A 24,346-nucleotide genomic window follows, 5' to 3' on the forward strand; every position below is an offset into this window, starting at 1 on the left:
AAGTAGCTTAGCAAATAAAGTTGGAATGTGTAGAATGACATTTTCTGAAGACTGATATTTGTTAAAATGTGTTATTAAACCCTTTATTTTTTTATGTATGGCTAATACAAAGATTACCTCCTTTGTAAATACTAAAAATCACCTCTTTTAATTACAGGCATTTTTGGAACTTGCCACAGAAGAAGCAGCTATCACTATGGTTAATTACTACTCTGCTGTGACACCTCATCTTCGTAACCAACCCATTTATATCCAGTATTCCAATCATAAAGAGCTAAAGACTGATAACACACTTAACCAGGTATATTTGCTATTCAGTAGTATTACACATGCAGACAGTAGAAGATGCAGCATGGCATGTATTCTTGGCTCATGTGCCATATGTTTGAATCATTTGGTTTTGTCCACATTCTAACACTCCTGTAGTCTTACCTGTGATAGCTCCATTTTGTGACGCTGAATGGGATTTGCTTTCTACTTGATCTTCCCATTATGATAAATTTTCTTAATGTTTCTTTAATGCCAAAAGGCAAAGGTTCTGAAGTGTGTTTTAAATAGTTATTTAAAATTCTAAATAACTTTAAAGTTTTTGTCTTAGTTCATAGAGAGTAGGATGGTAGAATTAACTTTCTTGTTCTGACATCTGAGATTCCAGTGCCAATTTAAATTCCCCTAGTGATAATGGCTAGGGCCAGTGCCTAAGTTTCAGTGCTTTGGATGATCACTTCCATAGCACTGGTAACTTCAGCTTGTGATCTGCTTTTTCTGGAGAATAATACCCTAATGGTCACTCTAGAGACAAATGTACTTAAAATAAAAAAAAAAACATTTTGCTCTTGCCTCTCCAGGACCTATTTCACAATAAAAACAGATACATATGTCTGTGTATGTCTGTTTTTAGTAGAATAAAAGAATTAGCAAAAGTAATGTGGTGACCAATTCATTCAAACTATAGAGAGGTAAGAGACTCAGACCTACCAGAAGTGTCATGTCTTAGGTTATTTTAAGATAAATTTCTTAGGTTGCATTTTTGATGATACAAAAAAACATTATAATTGCCAAATTAGTTTCTATTAATAGTGTCCTCTGTTAGGAAACGTAAATAGTAAACTTATAGCTGTTGCCTTTGAAAGCAATTTCACAGTAATCTGTTGAAAGGTATTTTGGTTCAGGTCAAGTATTTGTTGATTTTCCTGTTGGTCTTTCTCAATAGTCTAGTTCCTTAGAGTATTTTGATTTTTTTTAATAGAGATTCCCCACCCTCCCAAATGTCAGCTACAAAGAAAAATAAACACCGTAATTTTCCTTTGATCAAGTAAGATATGAATTCTGTCTGCACTTACAGTGGATGGACATACTCCCTTAAGTGTTGTCTTATGTTGTCTTCTGGTTTCTCTGCTGTTACTCATCTTGTGCTTCACTTGTTTACCTTTTCAGCCTATAGGATATGCTGACTTTTCAGCAGCTTTTATTGCCACCATGCATATTACTACTCCATCTTAAACATATATTCCAAGTCTTCCAGAATTTAATTTTAATTTAAGTTTAATTTAGAACTAAATAATAGAAATAGCTACCTGGCAGCAAGCATTCTATAACTACTGTCTCATGAAGCATTCTATAAAACAAAGGTAGTTGGACATTCTGTTTTCTATAAGAAAAATAAAGATAGTGCAGGTGTTGCTTGTAGTCTGGCATTTTTTGGGTACTCAATACTTAGCTTTCAAATCAGAGAAAAAAAACTTTGTCATCAACCCTAATTCATTAGAAATTGCCTTTTTCTGGATGTTCAGGCAGGGAGATGTGAAGATGTTGGAATGTTAGGATGTATAACTGAAAAGATACAATAAAAAATTGGAGAAATATGCAAGTATATTAGTTAAATAGAAATCATTAAAAAATTATTTGGCCAAGGGGTACTTTAAAACAGCCAGGTCTTGGCTGGAAAGTTTCCACTAAGATGTGTCATTATGAACTGCTCAGTAAGAGTAGCTTCAGAGATTATTTTTACTTACATGCTCAGAATGACCTGGTTCTGAGTAAACAGTTTAGAAAGGGAACATTTTTAATTTTCATTCCGGTTTTATAATTCTGTGAAAATTCTTTTCCTGTGAGACATCAGAACACAGAGAAGAGCATTTAAATCCTGATATACAATAAGTATCTCTTAGTGCAGTATCAAGATGCAGGAGAATTGAGAATAGAACGACCTCTAACTGTGCTTCTTTTTAATCATTATCCCGTCATAAATGCATGAGTTTAGTCCTTTTGCACAGACACTGCAGTATTTTATTTACTTAGAAATAAATGTGCTTTAGGTAGTGTATCTGATCTTTTGAACTTAGTTTCAATTTTTTCAAAAATAAAAAAGTGCTACATGCTACTTAAATGTCTTCAAATTGGCTACTTATATACGATCCTAGATGTTATTTTGAACTTGTTTGACAAAATACTTATAAGAATTTAAATATTTACCATTGTTTAGTCCTGTATTCCTTCATGAACTCACATTAATTTTAATGGAATGAAATATGTATAAGTATAGATAGTGCTGACAAAAGTCATATGTTAACACTGACTTGAAGAGTTGTAGTTTGTTTGGTTGTACAGTTTAAACTTTTCCAGTTACTGCAAGGACTTTCATTTACTTGATAGGTGCTTATAGAGAGAGTAGGAAATAATTATGTAACTCAGCCAGGTATCTGGCCATCTTGAAAGTTGTGTGTTTCATACATTGGGGAAAAGAGGTGTGATCAAAAGACACTTTTACACAGTTACAGCAATTAATGTTAAATGCAGAGGTAAATTTTGTTTTCCCAATTGGTGTTCACCAGGTCTTTTTTTTTTCCCCCCCACTTTCTTTATTCATTGATTTGTCTCAGTATGAGGAGTATCATGTAAGTTGTGAGACATGAAATTGTGTAGTATCTCTAATACCTTTAAAATATGTAGTATGCATTAATATGATGGTTATTATTTTTACCTGGCATGCTCACTTGTCTCTCTTGTTTTGTATTGTTTTGCTTCATAAGGCGACTGTTACGAAAGTATTAAATGGAGCCCCTTTTTTTTCTGCACTTCTTGTTTCTCAGAAAAAGACATCTAGTCTTTCTGATACTGTCAGTTTTGGCAATGGAAGTAGTTACATAGATGTGTTTTTGTAGTATCATCATGTGGTTACCTTTGAATTTCTAAAATCTTGCTTGTGTTTAAAAACAAACAAAAAGCCCCATATAGAGAGGGGTTTGTTTTTATTTTTACAAAAGAAGTTGGATAACAGGTACCAGTTTGTTTACCTCTCTGGATACTACTTTCTGACATTTGTTAGTCTTGTGTATTATTTCATTGTGTCAAAACTGAGAAGTTTGAAGGTGTTAGTTTAGAATTTTCCCTTCCTATTAGAGCCTTCTACATAATTAAAATGCCAGTGAACTGTTCACTGAGATACAATCTTTTGAACGTGAGATAAATACCTCTGCTTTCTGTAGGGTTGGGGTTTTCCCTTGGTTGGTTTGTGGGTTTGTTTAGTTTCATTTCCTGTAAAGGAAAGAATCTTGAAACCTTCAAAATCCTCACTTTTTTTATCCTTACTAGTAGAACAATGAGCTTTCTACTAGAAAGGTTGATATTGGTGCTGTTTGAAGCCTCTCCTTGATGTGACTTAAGGATTGATATTTTCATTTTTGTTTGCTCTTCTCACAGAGTCAGACTGCATTGCACTTAATGTTGTATTATGTCTGTAGCTCTAAGTTTTAAATGAGTGGACTATTTTGTGTTTCTCAACTTAACTATGTTTCTAATTAATTATAATATTTCTAATTAATTTCAAGCTATTATCTTGAAATACTAAGAAAATATCTCTTTTGTCATATTTTTTTTTTTAAGCGGGCCCAAGCTGTTCTTCAGGCAGTGACGGCTGTGCAGGCATCAAATGCTCCCATTAGTGGGACCACTGTTAGTGAGAGTGCAGTGACTCCAGCTCAGAGTCCAGTACTTAGAATAATTATTGACAACATGTACTATCCAGTAACCCTGGATGTTCTTCATCAGGTAAGTCAAATTTCACTTTAGCTTGAGCTATGTTTGAGAGAAAGAGATGTGTAAAACTGTACAATGTTTTTGGCAGATATTCTCTAAATTTGGTGCTGTATTGAAGATAATCACATTCACAAAGAATAACCAGTTTCAAGCTTTACTGCAGTTTGGTGATCCAGTAAACGCACAGCAAGCAAAACAAGTAAGTATAGTTCTGTTTTAAGGCTAGAGATTTTCCTGTACTCTCAACATTTGTATTATGTTGATGTAACAGAGTATTACCATAACAATGTGTCATACTCTTCCACCACGTGTGTGAATTTTTTGAGATTAAAAAAAAAAAAAAAAAAATGGAAGTTATTATATGATGTGTTGTTATACCATGTGAAATCAGGGTTTAATGATACTATTTATGGATACTGTGTCCAAATTCTTTTAGACATTTGTATGAACAAATATTATAGTAAGACTGCACAGAGATGAAATAAAACGCAAGACTGCAATAGTAAAAATGTCAGCCAGAAGTAAGAGTGTAGGATGTCATGGTGATGGATAATTAATTCACTGTAAGCAGCAAATTGTAACCCTATTGGATTGTTGTTGGCAGTACTTTCAAGCATCCATACAAAGTTGTGATTGATTGGTGGATTAGTTACAGATTTGTGAAAGCGTTTAGTTATAGTATCCTAAAAAAAATCTAAACTTATTTGTAACCATAAATACCCAAAAGAGAGAGTGCAATTTACTCATGTGACCAGACTGTTAAGAAGCTTTGCAGCAGTGATGGGTGAGCAGGATCTTGCTTTTGTTTTATAGGAAACTCTCCTATCCTGAATAGGAGAGGCAAGAACAGGTAGCTGGTTTTATTCATTATAGCAGGAGAGAGCCTATGGATAAATTATGGCAAAGATCAACAGCATGTCATCTAGACCAGATGGTTTGAATTAATTGAATGGGATATGTTCACATTTGTGGCAGTAGAAAAGTTGAACCAAAGGGGAAGGTGAGATTTTTATTATTATTATTGTAATTTTCAAGAGATAAATGGAATTAATTTATATTTTCAAACCTTCACATGCAGTCTGATTTTGAGGAAGGCTGATTAAAATTGATGTGCTGGTTAAGTGTTGCTTGGCAGCATAGAAAGTGCTTATTGCCTGTAGATGACAGACTAGCTGAGAACTTCACAAAAGTGAAAAGCTCACACCTCAGGCTAAGTTGGCAAATTTTCTTCTTAAAAAGAGGAAAGGCAAAAATGGGCTTAATTTTCTGTTGTAAAGAATGAGGACTGTATTGAAATAAAGACTTTAGGTGGTGGCAGGTGATCATTTTTGTCCCTATCAGCAAATGAAATACTGGGCATTGAGTAAAGAGCTGTGAGATGGTCAAGACAGGGAATCACAAAAAATTTATTATGTTTTCAAGAAGCAATGTGTAATTTTTCATACTATTGAGGAAAACAGGACAGGAGAGAAGAAACAATTTGCAGTTTGATTTAGGTGGTCCTGTGAAATAATCTCCTCCTGAAAAGCAGTCTGGAAATGCTTATAGATCTGGAACACAATTTAAGTTAGGGATGTCCTTTTCAGAGTTGAAACAATATCACATATAAGATTATGCCTTAGAGCAGACAAAGCTGCAAATGTATCACTGTACTACGTAAGAATTTGTATGGATGGGGACCTTGCAGGTTTAATATAGTGGTACAGAAACTAGATCTTAACCTACAAATTCTGCAGGAACCAATTGTAGACATTTAGATTTATATTTGAAGTATTTGATAAATAGTTGGATGCTAAATGTGTTTGTTTAGACTTGACTTGTGTTTGGAAAGCCATTTTTCAGTAGTAGATGTTATTGCTGCTTTTAAAGGGCTTTACTGATGCAAAGTCTGTCACAAAAGTGGCATCTTTTGACCTCATTTTTTGAGTCATATATATTATCAGGAAAATTAATGGAAAAATGACGTCTTCAAAATGGACTGTAGTGATAAGAAAATTATCAGTGTAATTCTAGGAATGTATTATAAAGAAGTTACAAATGAAAGGATGAGGTATGTAAAAGTGTGAAACGAATCTAAGAATTTCTTGCTGTTGACTTCAGACAAACTGATACTAGCTTGCTGGGACCCTATTGGTCTTAAAAACAACCCCAGCATGCATTTGTTTCTCCAGTTTTGCATGTTTTGATTGGGGTACCTGTTCGCTTGTAATAGCTCGTGTGTGAATGACTAAACTTTATTGAATAAGTGACTCCTGTATGTACAGTCATTGTCAGAGTGATTTTGGGACCTAATTGTCAAATTGGAATGGTCTTAGGTTTATAGTTTCATATTTCAACCAATCGATGTGTAAATGTACAAAATGTTAAGAGTAGTACCAACTGCATTTATTAAAGGATGCTAAATTGGAAGGAAGGTTTATTTCCCCACTACCCTCACAAACTGAATAGAGTAAAATACAGTTCTTATGGTTAAGCCACTGTGATAAAACATAAGTGCCACCAGAACAAAAATACCTAAAGGAAAGAAGCAATCAGGTGATATGAAAAAAAACTCCTAGAGTAGGAGAAGTAGAAGTACAAGTAGAAGCCAGATGATGTGGTGGCTACAATTAAGTTGCATGGAGGTGAAGATCAAACACAGGGTAGAAGAGTAAAGTTTTCAATTTGCTTTCCATCCAAGTTACTGTAGAAGATAATGGGGAAATTTAATTTTCCGGTGGCCCACTTCACAGGAAATCAGAATGTGGCCTTAATAGAAATTGAAGACTTATTAAGGAAGTTAAAGAGCAATTTGAAAAACTCAAGTGATCTAAGTACCAAGGAGAGATGCTTTGCATTTGAAGGTTCTGAGAAAACAGTGACACTGACAAGAATATGAAGTATGAAGCCTCTAGCCCTTGTGGGATCTCTTTTGCTACTTGAATGAGCAACTAGTGAAAAACCACATTCCTGCTCCACTTGCTTTGTAAGAAACTGATTTCCCATAAAAGTAGGTAGTGGCTCCGCTGATACTTGTTTCATCAGCACCCTCAGGCTGGATCATTACAGGTTCCTTGGATGAAGACTGGGAATTGAGATTCTGTATAATGCCACGGTCTAGCCAGGGGTGGAGAATGTAGCTGGGAATGGGCAAGAGTAGAGCACGTTGAACTGCTGTGCTTCTGCTAATGGAGAAGGTTTTGTTTGTATGCATATGGAGGTGTTCTAAGCATCAAAAATAGCCCATTTTCATTGTAAATGAGTACTCTTAGTGTAAGCAGCAGACTTAAATCTGTGAACACCAGTAGTTTGGTATACCATGGAGAGATAAGAATGCCATTGTTTCTGTCTGCAAAACTGGCTAATTCAGAGCGTTGCCTTCCTGCAAATGTACTGGAAGTATTTGCGGGGGCCACAAAAAGTATTCATGCTAAATCATGGATATTAAGTTATTAATGACTCATCTATAGACAATTAACTGAGGCTCGTATGTAGTGCGTGCCAGTCATCCTGACCCAGCATAGGTTAAAAATATCACTAGAGGTTCTATTAACAGTTGGCCGTTTGATCCTTCCTTGGCCCACAGGTGACTCAAAGATTCCAGTGAGTTTAGACTGTGCATGTCATCTTTCCAGTTGTTTAGACTAACAACTTCAGGGTAGCTCTGTGCTCGTAGCAGTTTGCAAAAGATCTCTACTAACCTGCATTGCCCTAAAATATGTAATAGGAACTTCAGGTAGTCACTGCAGAATGGAAGAAAGGACATCTCCAGGTAGGACTGAGCTGCAGGGCTGTTACCATCTGTTATTGTGTTAGGCTTTTTTGGACATCTTTAGTTCTGAGGAGCACAATTTATGCTCAGAAATGATAAGTACTGTTTAGGTGGACAGGAGAGTGCTGGATTGCATTGTATCAGAAAGTCCAGGAAGTGTAGCAGCAGGTCCTTTGCACATAAAATATATTAATTTTTGAGAATAGAATTTATTTACATATACTTTTTAGCCACAGAAACTTCTTGTATCTAAGACACTTGTCTCAAAAGAAGTTGTTTTCATTCAGATGCATATCTGTAGGACACATCTTGGGACATACTCAAGAGATATTACCATATGATACTTACCATGCGACTTTCAGTTACATTGAGGTACTTACTTGAGCTGGCTTATATTTTTGTAAGTGTTGCTTCCTTGAGTTTGGGGTATTTTTAAGCCTTTAGCTATTACACCCCTCTAGAAATCTTAGTTTTGGCTTTTTGGGTTTGCTGACACAGTCAAGATGAAGAATGATACTCATATTTGTAGAAGGTCCCATGATTCCTGATCTCCTTGGTTTGGCCCATGTGTCGTGTGGTTTGGTATGGTATGACATGTGAAATAACTACTCACAAGAGAGATTTCTTAGCAGTAACTAGAGTTCTTGGAGATGATGTTTCTGTGTACATTCACTAGCCATGAATGGCTGGTGTCATTTTTTTCAGGATGTCTGAGAGGAACAGTGTTTGAGGGCTTGTTGCACATTCTTTTGCTATACAAGTAAGAGCTCAGGATGCATTCTCATTTGTGACTTTAGATGTGAACAATAAATCTTGAAAAAAATGCTGGTTGGTGAGAATCTTTCTTGGATTGTTAGAGGTGTATGATGCTGCTGGTAGATGATTGGGGTGAGGGTTGTTTTGGTCCTGGTGCTTGAATGCTTTCCTAGAGTTTGACTACAGTGCTTATTAGGAGTGCATCTCATTCCTTTCTGGTTCAGGATGTTCTTTCAGTCCATCTGTGTCCCAACTACAAGGGATTTCTCTTGTGCAGTACCTTTTATATGTACTTTTGGTTGCTTTGATTTTGGCAGAAAGAGGAGTTTTTGGTTTCACTAGAAGTTTTAGTTGGTTTTATATAGCTCCCTTTAAACATTGACTACTCTAGAAACTACAAATACAGATATATTCTGGCTTGCTACTTTGTAAGTCTAAAATATTTCCATCAACTTAGCAGCTTTCTGAAAGCCACACGTCAGTATTTCTACAGTCTCCACACAGAGATCAAGTATGAATCTTGATGGGTCCTGTGATTTGGACAAAGCTGAAAAATAAAGCCTTTCATTCTTGTTCACACCTGTTTTCTTCATCGTGGGAATGGGGTTCTCTTGCTGGGCAGTGGTATTGTATTTGACAGTAAGTAAACTCTGGCTGGATAATTTGGACCTTCCTCTAATCCATATGTTAGTGGATTTTAGAAGACAGGAAGTCTTCTAAAAGTGATGGCAGAATTGCAGTATAAACTTTTTCAGGTGTGAGTGTTCAAGTGATAATCTTTTCGCAGATACCAACAGGAGTCTTGGATTCTGCTTTGTCACCATGTATAAAAGAGCTAGCAAATGGTGTATGCTGTAATGGTGGTGCCCACCACCACCCCAACAATACAGAATTTATTAAGCTTGTGTTCTATGAATAAGAACAGTAAATTTTGTTTTTGCAGTATTGTATAAAGCATTTTTAAGCTGAATTTCAGGCATAGGAGTTTCTCTTTAATTGCTGTTTGTTGATACAATGCTTAGATTTTCCAGTTTCAGTAAGTTTTTTGTTCTAGATGTTTTTAGAACTCCCAAGCTATGGCAAAATAGTTCTATTGACTTACATATTGTTTTACATTGACTGCTAATGGTGGTAGTTCTTTTAAGTGGTTTCATGAGCTCTGGAGATGTCAGTTGTGATAATATGTTTTGTGGGGACAGCCTTGCTGGCCCAGGCCTAGCAGATCAAGGCCCGGGTCTGAGAGATGTTTCCAGATGCATCACTCTATGAAAATAGCAGGCACACAACGTTTGTGCGGTGCTTAGCTCAGAATAATAACCCCTACCAGAACCTGAATGTGTTGGCAAGTACACTGCAGATATAACCCAGCTAACTGCAAGAGCTAGATCAGGTCCAGAAGTGGTGCATTTCAGTCTAACATTTCAGTCCAGACATTGAAATAAAAGATCTGGTGTGTGTATTTGAAAAGTTGCTTTATTTGGTTTCTTCAGCACATATATAGCTATATAAGGTAGCTTTATAATGAACATAATGACTTGATTGAATGCTAATTTTTAAGATGAGCTGTATCTTCACTTCCTAGTATTCCCTAAGAATTAAACTGACTTTGTTACAAAAGTTTCCATGTTTTTAAATCTCTCATTTTTAATGGGTAGTGCTTTGAGTGAAAGGGAGATGTACCCAAAATGGACTCAAATCCAGGTGTCAGCTTGCCTGGTGGATAATGGAGATGGAGGAAACATAAATATTTATATATATATATGTATATATATGTGTGTTTGTGTGTGTATGTATATATATAATGTTGGATTTTTTAAAAAGTGTTCATAGAGTACTATGTGTCATATTAATAGGCATTCTTTCAGAAGTACCAATTAATTGTGAAAATGGGATTTCTGAAAAAAGTATTGGTAATATCAGGTTAGCAATAAAGTTGGTTTTCTCTCAGTTTTGGCACTAATTATCTTTAAGGGGAGAAGGAAAACATGCAGGAATAATGTAGATATTTTGCCTTTACAGATGGCTGTCTAACATGGTAGTTCAGTATCGATTTTTTTTTTTTTTTTTTTTTTTTTTTTTTTTTTTTTTTTTTTTTTTTTTTTTCTTTGAGAAACCTAGTTGGCATTATGTTTGAATTTAGGCTGTGCTATGGAATACAGGTTAATTAGCTATATTCAACAGACAAAAATTAAGTTTGACAGTGTTAAAATGTCCCTTGGCACTTTGGTGCATAAAAAGAGTTTTTAGGTAAGAAGGGAACATCGAGCTTCCTGGAATCATGTTGAGAGGTTAATGCATTTTAATTGGTTTTAAGCTAGACTGTAAGACAGATAAATATCTATACACTGACCTTGTTTAAAATAAAACAGCCAAAAACCCCAACCTTGTGCAACGAAGTGATATTGTGTGTCTTTGAAATAAATTGTGATTTTTTTTCAGGCCTTAGATGGTCAAAATATTTATAATGCTTGCTGTACCCTACGAATTGATTTTTCCAAATTGGTGAATTTGAATGTCAAGTACAACAACGATAAAAGCAGAGACTACACTCGTCCTGACCTTCCGTCTGGCGATGGACAGCCAACGCTGGACCCAGCTATTGCTGCAGCATTTGCAAAGGAGACCTCTCTTCTAGGTATGATGCTGATGTTCTTCTGTATTGCAAAGCCACTTCATGAAAATAATCATTAATCCTTCAAACAACTTAAATAGTGTCCAGAGGCCCATTCAGGGTTCAGTCTGTATTGTGATCTGAATTGTAGTAATATAATTATATTATATTGTCTTTAGAAGAGCTGCAGAAAATGAATGAGAACTTGCATGACAAAATGACAAATGCACAAAGTATTAGAAAAAATCAAGTTAGTTCAGCTTGTATCCTGAAGTCTGTCCTTCCCTCTTTCATACATTCTTGTCTGTGGCCACCTTCCCCACCTTCCCACCTAGTTTGTAAGAGAGACTTCACGTGATTTGCCTGATGTCTTCATGCCAGTGGTTATTTGTAATATCAGATTATGAAACTAAAATTTTGCTGGTTTCCTTTAAAGAAGAAAGATTATCTTCTTTGCTTAAAATACCCAAAATACCCCTATGGTGGTACGTGTAGTTTCTGTGAATAAAAGAAAAAATCTGTAGTTGTACTTCTAGTGCTCTATTTTATGAGTTCTATATATCCTGTCAGCCTTTGAGTTCATCAGAAGTTGGTGAAATGCTCTGAGAAAGGTCTAGATATATCTATCTTCTGACTATTACCAAAATAATCAATGCATACTCCTACTCCTGTCAAATTGGTTTCTGGTGAGAACACCTTTCGCTCTTTAAAATGTGATAGCACTCAGATATAGAATCATTACTTTTATAAAAAGCTGATTTATTATATTGTGATCATTGTTCTTCCCACTTAGTCTTTTTCTTATGTTTTTTTCTTTCATCATTTCCCATTTTTGTCCTGAAGAAAACGTAAGAACAACATAGATTTTATGGGTTTTTTGTACAGTCTGGGTCAAACTGAAGTAAGTTTGAGTTAATGTAGGAAAGAGAGGCCTCTGTTCTCTGTTACAAAAGATCAGAAGCACTCAGTGAATGATGTGAGCCCAAGAAGAGATAAATATTGTAGCTAGGGCTACTGAATGTTGCCCTGTATTTGCCTCTTCTCTGAAATCAGCTTACTTGAAGGATACATTTCAAATCTGGTTGTAAAGTACACACAAAGCCAATTCCCCCAAATTCCAGTGGTTGACTTTACATTTCCAGTATCACTTGCAACTACAGCAAAAGTTTTGGGAAGTAAAAAATACTGTAAGAATCTAAAGTTTCATAAAATCCTAGCTAAAGTTTATTGTCTTTTTTCTCCTTTAACTTCCCATAATTTAAAAATTGAAATCTCTCATTTCATGCTTCGATTGGGAAGGTGGATGAGTGTTCATGTAGAAGTTTGACACAGAGATGACTGCTGTAGGAACACCCTTGAGGCAATTAGTAATTCTTTTGTCAGCCTGTAATGACTAGAACGCAGACATGGGGCTGCAGTATGAGTAGTAAGTAGACAAAAGCAAAGTAAAGCTGCTTATTAATGAGACCCACAATATTAGGGATTTAGGAGAGAAGAGAGTAAAGACTCATGAGCTATAAAACAGTGCGAAATGCAGTTACTTATGTAACTCTAGTTATGACGTTTTCCTGGATCCTGAGACATTGTTTTGTAGTCTCAGGCTTACTAATGTATTTCCTTGTATATAATACTTGCAGAATGCATCAAATTAACAGGTTTAATTTGCTTGTTATGGTTAAATCATCTCTAGATGCTTGGATCATTGCATTGCTTGGATATATTTAATTTGGGTTACTGTACTTTCTGCAGCTATCCAAGTGAGTGTAGTGGGCTTTATGACCTACTACTTTAGACCTGAAAGTCACTTAGATACTTTTGATTTTTGTCTGCAAAACCACAGAGTTTTCTGACATTTTGATTTTAATCACTCATTCTTTTGTGTATACTAAAAATAATTTTTAAAAAAATTATGAAGATGACAGTCACAATAACTAATTAAATATTTTAATTTTTACTCCTTGGGTGGATCTCCATACATGCACTTCTTCCTAGCAGTTGAAAAATAAAAAGTACACAACCTGAGTGACTTTTGTTGCAGCTATGAAACATTTTTAGAGCATTGGTAAAGTCAGTCATGTTTGTTTGATGAACAGTGGAGATTTTATATCATGTTGGCTATTTCTTGTGTAAAAACATTCATTGTTTCAAAAGAGAAAAAACATTCATTGTTTCAAAAGAGACTTAAGGGATCTGGGCACATTTTCTAACTCTGTTCATGGCCAGTTGAGTGAGCTTGGTATATTGTTAACTCTTCGTCCTCTGTCAAATGGGGAGGGTTAGTTCAGGGATTTTTTTGTTGTTATTGTTCATTTTTTTCTAGTTGACTTCTTGCTGTTTTTACAGAACTTGAGCCCTACAGCTGAAAACTTTTACAAAAAGACTCTTTAGTACTGTTGGTGCCTTAGTCATTAGGATAATTGTCAAAATGGGAATGGTGTTTGTTTGAATATGGAAGAACAGAATTCTCATTCTGGGCTGCTTGCTCTGTAAAAAGGCAAAAAATATAAATGATGTAAATAAGAGGACAAAGGGTAGAAAAATACCAAAAAGAGAATGGATGCATGTGCATACAATTAATAGCTGCATTTATTCAGATACTCAAAAGGAGGAGGATGGGAAGACTTAAAAGCTCAGAGAGTCATGGATGTTGGGAAACTCTGATTTGTTAAGTATGGCATGAATGATAACAGCATTCGTAAATTATGAATGATAACAGCAACCTCCCTCCTAATTTTTTTAATCTTAATGTTTGTTTCCTTTTGCTTGATACAGAATTTCTTTCTGTAATGTTGATAAGGATGTCTTCAGCATATGCTGAGTGTCTGCTGTGCTTTATTCACATGTGATTCTCAGGGGGCATATTTCCCCAGGAAAGATTGGAGCTCCATTTTGAGTTTAGTGTGCTGTTCTTCAGGCTCTTTTGCATGCTCAAAAAGAATACCATGAGATGGACCTGTGGCATTGTAAAAGTTCTTGCTGTAGCTGATCTTTTATATGTTTATCATGAGATTGCCGACAGAAAATGCAATAAGGACTCACTTGTTCCTTTTGCTTATGTTACACTTTTATATGCTGCAAACTTGTACAAAACTTGGGTGCAACTTTTTGTTGTTGGCTTTCTTAAATTATACTGTAATCTGTATGTTAAAAGCAAGATTTAGGTTCAACACAGTTTTGTGGTTTCAGTTTTAGTGACAGGATGTAAGTCTTGTTGGTCTTGGTACTTAATCTGCGCTAATTCTAAACCAAACATATCTTGGTTTCCTTCTGGGTGAAGTTAAGGCTCCACTTCAATAAATATAACTTCATGATGTCACTCTCATGACACTCTTGTAGCTTTGTAAGCTGTTACTCAGAGATGTTAAACTGCTGTCTTCCCCAAAGCCGTCGGAAGTGGGACACGAAGGAGTCAGTACAAGTGACGGTGATTACTTGATGTAGAGCCATGAAAAGGATTCATAACAGGTTCATAAACCCAGTTCTTGATCAGTTTTGGTTACCTGCATTAAGATGATTACCAGTGCCTGTGGTTTTCATGGGAGTTCATAATATATTTTTAGTATAGCCTTCAATTTTCCTACTATGAAAATGGCATTAGCAATTTGCATTTCAGAAGCCACATAAAAGGATAAGCTGAGAGGGACTAAATAATGTGACATTTATTTTAACTTCATTGAGGAAAAGGCCTCAAAAGGCTAGAAAGAAGGTATATAATATTTGTATGTTTTCATTAATATCTTGAAAAAACCAAAAACCTGTTATGTGTAGTTGTTGGAAACTAAAATAAAGCTAGTGACAAAGATTTCTAGTACTAGTTGATCATGTTGTCAAAGTAACTAACATTTCTAAATGGTTTCACACAAGTCCTAAACAGTGTGTTATGTGTAACTTACTCATAATAGAAACTCTGTATTTTTATTTATTAAAAACCATGTAATTACTTAAATCAGAATGGCAAATCAAAGTACAGTGCAGACTGCAGACCAAGAATTCTGTTCCACAGCTATTTGCTGTGGCTTTGTAATTTGTCTGACCTTTTCAAAAAATGAGATCTGTGTGAACTAAGTAATCAGTTAAAAACATATCAATCAAACAGATGATCTAGCCTGCATGCATCATCACTCATTCATCTACTACATCCTCACCTGTGATAAAATAAGGTTTTGGAAATCTTTGAGACTGTAAAGTGGACAATATTCAATGAGTATAAATGTTACTTAAAAGAAGGAGAAAATTACTAATGAATGAAATGAGTTGGTTTCAGGTTAATTATCTTCTGGTTTTTACCTCACATATGAAACAATACATATAATCTCCCTCCTCTTCCCCCTCCTCCCCAAAAAAATAGTTACAGATGTCACAAAAGAGAGCTCTGGGTCAACGACAGTTGTATTATACTGAACCACAACAAAGTATTTTATGTAAGAACTACTTAAAATAGCAAATACTGATATACGTTACTCACAGTTTAGATATTTGTTTAGTATTACAGCTGGAAATACTTGTTGTGCTGGAAATACATTTTGTGCTTAGGGCTTGCACAGCTTTATCCCTTGCTATCATTGCTGGCATTCTTTGTTAGCACTTTCCACTAATGCCCGTTTTTGGGATCCTTGCTGACAATTTTGAAGGATAATAATTGAAAATACTTTTATAGGAATGGTGTTTAGACATTGTTTTTTTAACTTGTTCAGTGGGATCAGAGAATGTCCTTGGGAGAGTCTGATCCTATGTAGAATTTTGACTTTTAAAGTACTAGTTACTTGGCGGTGCTGTGCCCAACTGTGGAAAGAACCATAAAAACTTCACTAGTCTGCTTTAGATTCCTTTATTCCTAAAAATGCTGGCCTGGCTTTAAGTTTCTAAGGCTTAGGGAGAGATGTCTAGACATACCAGAAGACTGGATATGCTCTACCAAGGCCTACTAGGTTGACATTTTCTAAAACTTAGGTGGTTGCTATTGACCCAATATTAAATAAGTTGTTTTTCCTTCAGGTGGGGATCTGTCATGCCTTACTGTCCTGGAAAAGTATTTTGGTACATCAGTGCTCTTTTACTGAACCTTGCGTGATGTGCTAATTCAATGTTGATCAAATATGATAAAACTGTTCCTACATGAGCTGTGTGTAGTGCATATGTATCACAAGAACCTTTCATGAATCCTGGGAGTACCACATTCAGCTCATACTCCAGTGACTTGAGCAGACAAAATTACTGTTTCTCTGCAGGGTCTGAGTTTCCTTGAAGAAGAAAACGTAAAAGCACAGCTGAAGTTTGAGCTGAGGGTAACATGCTTCTTCAGAGAACTGGATTACTAAAGCCACAGAGCATGTTCAGTTTTGAATTTAGAGGGTTGCCTCCACACCTCGTGCTAAGGTTGTGAGAGATGTGTAAACCTCTTCTCACATGGCCAGCTGCACTGTTGGGTGTTTAGTCAAGCACCAGGTTGAAGTGAGGAATGTCTCTCAAATGATGATGGGAAATAAGGATGCAATGATGCAGAGAGCACAATTAGTGTTTATTCTTACTGATTTAATCAACATTTACTATAGACCATCTTGATAAACTAGACACTTCAAGCATTTTGGAGTGCAGTGGAAACAGTTTTGGTGCACAATAATGGTTATTTGAATAGAAAGTACTTTTTACACCTCATAACTTTGCAGACTTGATCTGAAAAAAATTTCTGCTTTTCGCTTATAATAATTTACCAATCCATTTCACAACCCTTTGAATGACTTTACAATGGGATTACCTGCTGTGTAGAGGGGTGTATGCAGCACTAGTACTGATATAGGAACTTGTTTTTTTAAACGACTTGTGTGTGTTTCGTAAAATATGCTTTATTTTAAAATTAGGGCTTCCTGTTGCAGCTGTTCCAGGAGCTCTGAGTCCTTTGGCTATTCCAAATGCTGCTGCTGCAGCTGCAGCTGCTGCTGCTGGCCGTGTGGGAATGCCTGGAGTTTCAGCTGGTAACAATACAGTCCTCCTGGTTAGCAATTTAAATGAAGAGGTAAGTGAAACAATTTTACTCTTTTTTTTCCCCTGCTCTTTAGTCACACTTCATTTGTCAGTATTTTATAATTTCTTTTCATTTGGCCTCTTACATTTGGATTTTAAGCTCAAAAGTATTTTTGCTGTTTTTTTAATAATCCCCAAAGCTTATTTTAAAGCCATTGTTAAATACATTCTTTTTCCTGGGTAGCTAACAACTTAAAATAGCCTTTGACAGTCAAGCTACCTATTTTTTCTAAGAAAAATTTGGTAACTACTACATGTTTGAATACCAACTATTCTTTCTTTTGTAATTGCAATCATGTGAACTAGAATTTCTGTTTTGTTTCTAATTGTTTGCTGTTTCATTTCATGCTTGTATCTCACATTTTTGAGTCTTAATTTATGTAAACTACTCTAACACATTTTTCTTTGAAGGTTCTCCTAAAGATCTTGACGAGGCACTCTTCCAGTCTCTCTTAGTAATTTTTTTCTTTGCAGTTACTCATTTGTCTTAAAAAAAAAAAAAAAAAAAAGTGGTGGCAAAGCATTTTCACCGTAACTGTATCTTTCTTGCTAACTCTGAAATCTAAAGGGATTAATTTAGTTTTGCATTTTTACTGTCCTTTACATTTATTTTGATGGCTGTGAAAGCTGGTATGAAATGTGGGAAGTTCGTATCAGTCTAGCTGTTCCATTTTTAACTGGCCTCTGTCACTGTAAACCATTAAGCTTTTTTTATCATCCAGTACTGTTTTGTCATCTAGTCTTGCATGTGAAAACGTCTTAGATCAGAGTGCCATTTTGAAAGATATTTTGCCTGCATTTCATAACCAGCCATGCTTACGCAGTTAAAGTTTAAATTTTAAAATTTCTATTGCATGCTTTTTTTTAATTTATTTTCATGTTGAGATGAAATGCTGTAGTTTACTCTTGATATGAATGTACTTTACCCATATTTGTCTTGGGTGACTACATTTTACTCAGTTTTTCTTGTACAGTACATAAACCAACCATTTTCTGACCAAATTCCTGCATTTCCTATGTACTGACCTATATTTTATTTTTTTTTTGTTCCCCACTTCCTTATTTTTTTTTTTCTTCTGCATTGCTGTATTCCCTCCCCCATTTCATCCTTTTCCCTGTGTGTTCAACTTCCCTTTCCTTGTCTTTACCCAAATTCCCGTGCCCTTCCCTGTCATACCCTTCTCCTCGTCTTTGTCTTCGTTCCCTGTCTTCATTCCCTATGTTCATGCTTCTGTGCTTGAACAAAATGTTCCTCGGACCAACTTGCCCCAATTAACCGCCTTGAAACCATGATCCATGACCACCTCACCATTCTGCGGGAACCACCCTTCGTTATGGATGATCTGTTCATCTCCGCTCTTCCTCGACTCTTCTCTCTTCTTGTCTTACGCTGCTTGCTCTTCTCTCCTTCTAAAGATGGTTACGCCCCAAAGTCTGTTTACCCTCTTCGGTATGTTATTGTTAGCACTATACTTTTATTATTGATTTGATTTTGTTTTTTATGGTTTTTGTTTGGTTGGTTTCTTTTGTTTCACCTTAATTCTTATTTGTAGCTAGCACTTTGGCTTAAAGTTGAATAGTAAATCTTTTGCTATTTTTCTTTTGCTGTTTAAATCTCTCCATAGACACAGATTTTCTTTTAATGCATGCTAATATATTTTGCATGGTCTTTAATTTTATATCATTCACATAGCTTTGAGGGTTTATCAGAAATTATTCTTTTCAAAATTCACTATTCAAAATCTTTATCTCCTTTATTCATTTGTGAGTGTGTTGAGTTGGAGTGAGTGATCTTGTTGCTGTCTGAATGTTCCATTGATATGTCAAAATATATTATTTAGGTGGCTGGCTTTAAAATGAATTTCTTCTTTTGGGTTACTTTTGACTTTGAAAAGGTGTTTATGGTGATGTGCAGCGTGTGAAGATTTTATACAATAAGAAAGATAGTGCCCTTATACAGATGGCTGATGGAAACCAGTCACAGCTGGGTAAGATTAGTTTTCTGTTTATATTCCCATTAGTCTAAGTACTTAGGCTGTGTAAGATCAGGTGAACTAAATGTGTTTATATTTGTCAGTCTGTCTCTTATCCTGGTTATCCACCAGATCCAAAACCTTTTGCATGCACTTGTGTTCCAGAAGGTCTGTACCTGAATGAATACCCTAAATGAATTCAACAGCTCAATCAAATGTGATGATCCCTAAATAAAATTTAATATTGACAAAGAGTCTGCAGACCTAGTTCTTGATTCCAGTCCTTTAGCACACTGACCCTTTGACTTGCTTGAGTGTTTTTCCTCTTTGCTTGTGTGATGTACCACAAGCTATTGAAAAGTAGCACTCAATTGAGTAAACTTGTCTTTTTCAGCCATGAGCCATCTTAATGGACAAAAAATGTATGGAAAGATTATTCGGGTCACCCTTTCTAAACATCAGACAGTACAACTACCTCGAGAGGGACTTGATGACCAAGGGCTGACTAAAGATTTTGGTAATTCACCTTTGCATCGCTTCAAGAAACCTGGTTCAAAAAACTTTCAAAATATATTCCCTCCTTCTGCAACACTTCATCTGTCCAATATTCCGTAAGTGTTCGCTGTCAGCAAGCTGATAATATTTATGTGAATCACAGCACACTGAACTGACTAATGATTTCCTGCTTATGCTCATTTTCTTCCTGTCTGTAGACCATCAGTAGCAGAAGAGGATCTACGCACATTGTTTGCTAACACTGGAGGCACTGTGAAAGCATTTAAATTTTTTCAGTAAGTAGCTTTTCTGCACTTAACTCTAAAAAAAGAGTTTTGCAGCACATATTAAGAAAAAGTACATATCAGATAGCAAATATTAGGAGCAATGCCTGTAGTGTTCAAGTTCCTAATTCCATTATTTTGTTTCAGAAGAGATCACAAGATGGCCCTTCTTCAGATGTCAACAGTAGAAGAAGCTATTCAGGCTTTGATTGATCTCCACAATTACAATCTGGGAGAAAGTCACCATCTGAGAGTTTCTTTCTCTAAGTCAACTATTTAAAAAGGCAGATAGAGAATGGAGGTGTATTGCATTGTTTGGTGTTGTCACCTTTTGACTGTTCAGGAAAGTGGGGACCAGAGTTTGTCTTCTTTTTTTTTATTATTTTTTTTTTTCATGCTGTTATCATTCCTCAATTGTTTTAAAAAATTAAAAAAAAAAACAAACTTAAAAAAAAAAGAAAAAAAAGAGGCAGTGATATTAACTGCTATTCAACTGTTCAACTGTTGTTTAGATAAACCATTGTTTTGTTTAAAAGATTTCAAGTTAATACCACATTTTTTCAACTTAGTTGACGTACGTGCCTTAAAAAGGAAAATTAGTACTGCTGGAATTGCATAACTAGTAAAAAGCAAATTTGGTTGTCTGGGGCACATTGTTACATGATAATTGAAATATGTTTAGGCAGGGGTGTGTAAAAAGGTTAAGTTTTTGTTTTCTCCTGCTTGATAGATTTCTTTATCTGCTGGCTTGTCACTTATTTTTCTTTTTAATTGGATAAGATGCATTATGCTGAAAGAGTAAAATTATTTTATTTGATTTTTGCTACTTTTTGCTTTGTGTTCTTTTTTAAAAAAGGCCTTTTGTATTTCATTGTTCTGGTCTAGATTCAGTTATGAATGTAGGCATTAGTTAAAATTAACAAGATACAGATTATTAATTTCTTAAAGGACGAAAAGTGACTTCTGTGACTTTGAGCCCTACGTGAAAAGCATTGTGGAATCTTAACCTTTTTGTACACACTCTTGTGGGATGTATCATATAAATGTCAGCACTAAGTAATGTCTTGTTTGTGGCTGAATATTTTTCATAGATGTTTTTGAAGTTGACATGACTTATGTGCATTTCAATATATATTGCCATCTTTAGTTTGTAATTAAGATATGGAATATGGTTGTGGATTTCTGAGCATGTACAGACTGGTCAAGCTAGTTCAGGAAATGGTGCATGTATTTTTCAATGATGAAGAAAGTTTGCTGCAAATGCTTGCAGGAAATTTTGTGGCAGTTTTCTAAAACTGACAACCAGGTGGGACCAAAGTTTATGTGCCTTTAGTCTTAATTTACCTTGCATTGTAATATTCAGTTTTAATAAATCTCTTTAAAATATTTTGTATTTAGAAATTGATCTGACTTTACTATAAACATGGCTCAGAATCTGCAGATCCAGTTAATTTGAAAGCAGTTCACTGACAGTCTGAACTGTTACCTTGATTCTGTTTAAATGACCAATACTTTTTGAAATTGATGTACTTAGTTTCAAGATTCATAGATTCTGTTATCTATGTAGAAAAAAAAAGAGGTCATGTATATTTTCTATTAGTTGAGTTTTTACATCTTTAGAATTGTAAAATTCAGTATAGTTTGGAAGTGGCACAATTAAAAATTAATTTTCTAACAAAGTTGGGAGGTTTGATGGTTGTTTAATTTCATTTTGTGTGTACTCTGCTTACCTCTGTAGCATGCTCAATAAACACTTCTGTAGCTCTGTATTCACCTTTTCTGTCTTTCTCTGCTGCTTTCTATCTCTCTTCTTCTTTGTTTTTCACTTCTACTGTGCTTCTAAATTCATGTTTATTCTCTGCCAGGGTGGGAAAAGCATAACATTAAAAACTACTATTTATGGCTTTTACCATAAATCTGATGCTGTGAAAAATACCAACTCTTTATTTTCAGATAGTTACCCCTTTGCAGGCATATGGGCAAATTAAACATTTCCCACCCTGTTATAACTTACTGCTTTAAAGACATAACTTTTATTGTAGTTTGTTAGCTCTCTCTTTCTATCTTTTTAGTTTTTAAGCAGATTTATGCACTAATAGAGCTCTCAGGTTTGCCATGCTCTCTTGCTGCAAGTTTCATCTTTCATTTTTTTGTGTCTGCTAAAGATTTTCTACTAATCATACAGTACACTCATGGGTGAAAGTAACAAAGGATTTCACATGAGATCCATGGACCATACATGTTTGAGAACAGGACACTTCACCTTTTCAGAGCCATGGGTTCAAATGAATATTAGAACAGTTTGGGCACTTCAGTAGCTTTTTTTTTATATTACTTTGAACTGATTGTTGTGGGGTTTTTTTTCTCTTTTGATGAGAAATAGGATCTTACACAGTTGCCATTTAAGAGTAACTGAATGATCCTGGAGCATTTGGTAAGAGCTGTCAGTGTTCAAATCAAAGCATTTTTCAGTCACTTTGCCAGTACAACCACCACTGCAGATACACTGATGTTAGAATGCTTTGTGAACTGATGTCTTCCTTTGGATGGCTTTCAAATCAGTAAATAGTGATCAGCTTTTGAAGGTCATGGTATAATGTAGGGGCTTGCATTAGTCTTAATACATTCAATAAAATGCATTTTATTACACCCAATATATGATTTAGGTTATACTCTAGGTATTGCAGTGATCACCCAATCTGAAGTGCCAGTAGAATCCTATTCATCCATACTCAAAGCTTGTGAATCAGCATCTTTTTACAACTCGAGCACCCAAACGCACAGATGTGACTATTTCCAATGATTTCAGCAGTAGTTAAGGGTCTGACTGAGCTGATCTGTTATGTTTTTCATCTGTACAATATGATGTCCCATATTTTTCTAAAATAAAAGTGTGTCAGATTTCCTTTTGTGTATCAATGTGTTTGCGTGTTCCAACTAGAGATGTGACTGGAAATTTGCCATTCTGTGTGTTCAGCTTGTGCTGAATTATTTCCACTCTAAAATGTGCATCAGATAGCATACAGTGATTGCTATATGTGTAATTTTGAAATAACTGTAAACATCTGCACTGTCTGACTGTGTACAAATATAGGGGTTTATAAAAGGGTAACTTACTTCTTGCCAGGCTTATTTCCTTAAACAGAAGTTTCTATACTTTTCTCATTTTGAAAATTTCCATGGCAGAAACCTCAAGGGAAAGAGTTTATATTGGGTTTGACTTGTTATATATTCAGCAGCTTTTATTATGAGGTTATATTTGTATCAGCCAAAATTAAAAGTAATGACAGTCATAATTGTCATAAAAGCATTTTTTATTAATCTGAAGAAAATCACTGTTCAGTTATGAATACTTAGTCTTTAAAGTGGTATCTTTTCAGAAAACACAGACTTAGTAATGTCCTAACTCCTAGAACTTTCAAAAACTTGTTTTTCATGACATGGTACTGCATTTTGTATAGTAATTTGTACATTTTTGTTGTTATAAAATGTAAATAAGTTTCTGTATTTTTAGCTCTTCAGAATGTGAAAATCATCACTTTTATTAAAATTTTACTAAAAATAAGATTCATGAATAACTTCTTACACTACATGGAATGTGAGTTTTCAGATTGTTAGTAAAACTTTACCATAGGCATGATGATTCTTCTAACTCAATTTCAGATTTTTAAAATAATTCTGGTTTTTTGTCAGAAGGCAGTTGCTGATTTTTATTTCTTTACAAATTGTTACATTTTTTTCTCTGGTGGAGCAATGAAATTGGTTGGAGAAGTCCAAAAATGATTCTTTGATCAGAGAATGTCCAGTGGCAAATACAGTATGTAAATTACATAAACCAAAACCTTATAGCATTCTAACTAGAAATTGGGGAAATACCTCAAGCTAAGTGAATACACTTAGAAGTAGTTCTGTATATTGTGATTTAACGTGTTATGAAAGGCACCTTTGCCCTGCAGTTCATACAACTATTTGTAGCTTGCCATTTTTAAAGTTTTACATTCAGAATTAGTTTTATAAGCCATCTTACAAAAACAGTTTCTTTGATTCATTGTAAGTTTCCTTATGTTTTCTAGTATCTTACAGCATGACAATATTAATCAGAACATGCAGATTTAAGGCACTGTGGTTTCAAACTCTGATTTACTCTAGATAACTTGTCTAATTCCATGCTTAGATAACATGTACTTCTGTCAAAACATTAGAAAAAAGAATTGTGTATTTTTCTGCCAACAGGAATACAAATCCAGTAGTCTTGTCTCAAGAAACGGCTTTCCCAATATCAAATGTGTTACAGTGAGCAAGGCTGCTCAAAAGGTTTGATTGTGTTTAGTAGGGATGAGGCTGAGGCAACCTGAAGTTTAGTTTTGCTGAGGTGAACAAATTCCCTTTTAAATAATTAGGCAGAATGCCCCATGTC

The 24,346-nt window shown here is 35.1% G+C and overlaps 1 protein-coding gene across 5 annotated transcripts in view; it reads left to right on the forward strand.

Moving 5' to 3' along the window:
* PTBP2 (polypyrimidine tract binding protein 2) overlaps positions 1-23,394 on the forward strand; it is a 48,695-nt gene extending 25,301 nt beyond the window's left edge. For 2 of the 5 annotated variants that reach the window (XM_083867739.1, XM_083867738.1), the window contains 10 exons: positions 158-301; positions 3,886-4,050; positions 4,127-4,237; positions 10,985-11,180; positions 17,015-17,169; positions 18,594-18,627; positions 19,073-19,165; positions 19,545-19,761; positions 19,864-19,941; positions 20,077-23,394. In XM_083867739.1, coding sequence (XP_083723865.1) covers positions 158-301; positions 3,886-4,050; positions 4,127-4,237; positions 10,985-11,180; positions 17,015-17,169; positions 18,594-18,627; positions 19,073-19,165; positions 19,545-19,761; positions 19,864-19,941; positions 20,077-20,209 — 1,326 coding nt within the window. In that variant the 3' untranslated portion in view covers positions 20,210-23,394. The remainder of the gene's footprint in view (positions 1-157; positions 302-3,885; positions 4,051-4,126; positions 4,238-10,984; positions 11,181-17,014; positions 17,170-18,593; positions 18,628-19,072; positions 19,166-19,544; positions 19,762-19,863; positions 19,942-20,076) is intronic. The other 3 variants (XM_083867736.1, XM_083867735.1, XM_083867737.1) reach the window with 3 other exon arrangements.
* The last annotated feature ends 952 nt before the right edge of the window (positions 23,395-24,346 follow it).

Source organism: Zosterops lateralis (genome assembly GCF_965231275.1).
Source record: "Zosterops lateralis genome assembly, chromosome: 9".
Taxonomy (NCBI): Eukaryota; Metazoa; Chordata; class Aves; order Passeriformes; family Zosteropidae; genus Zosterops; species Zosterops lateralis.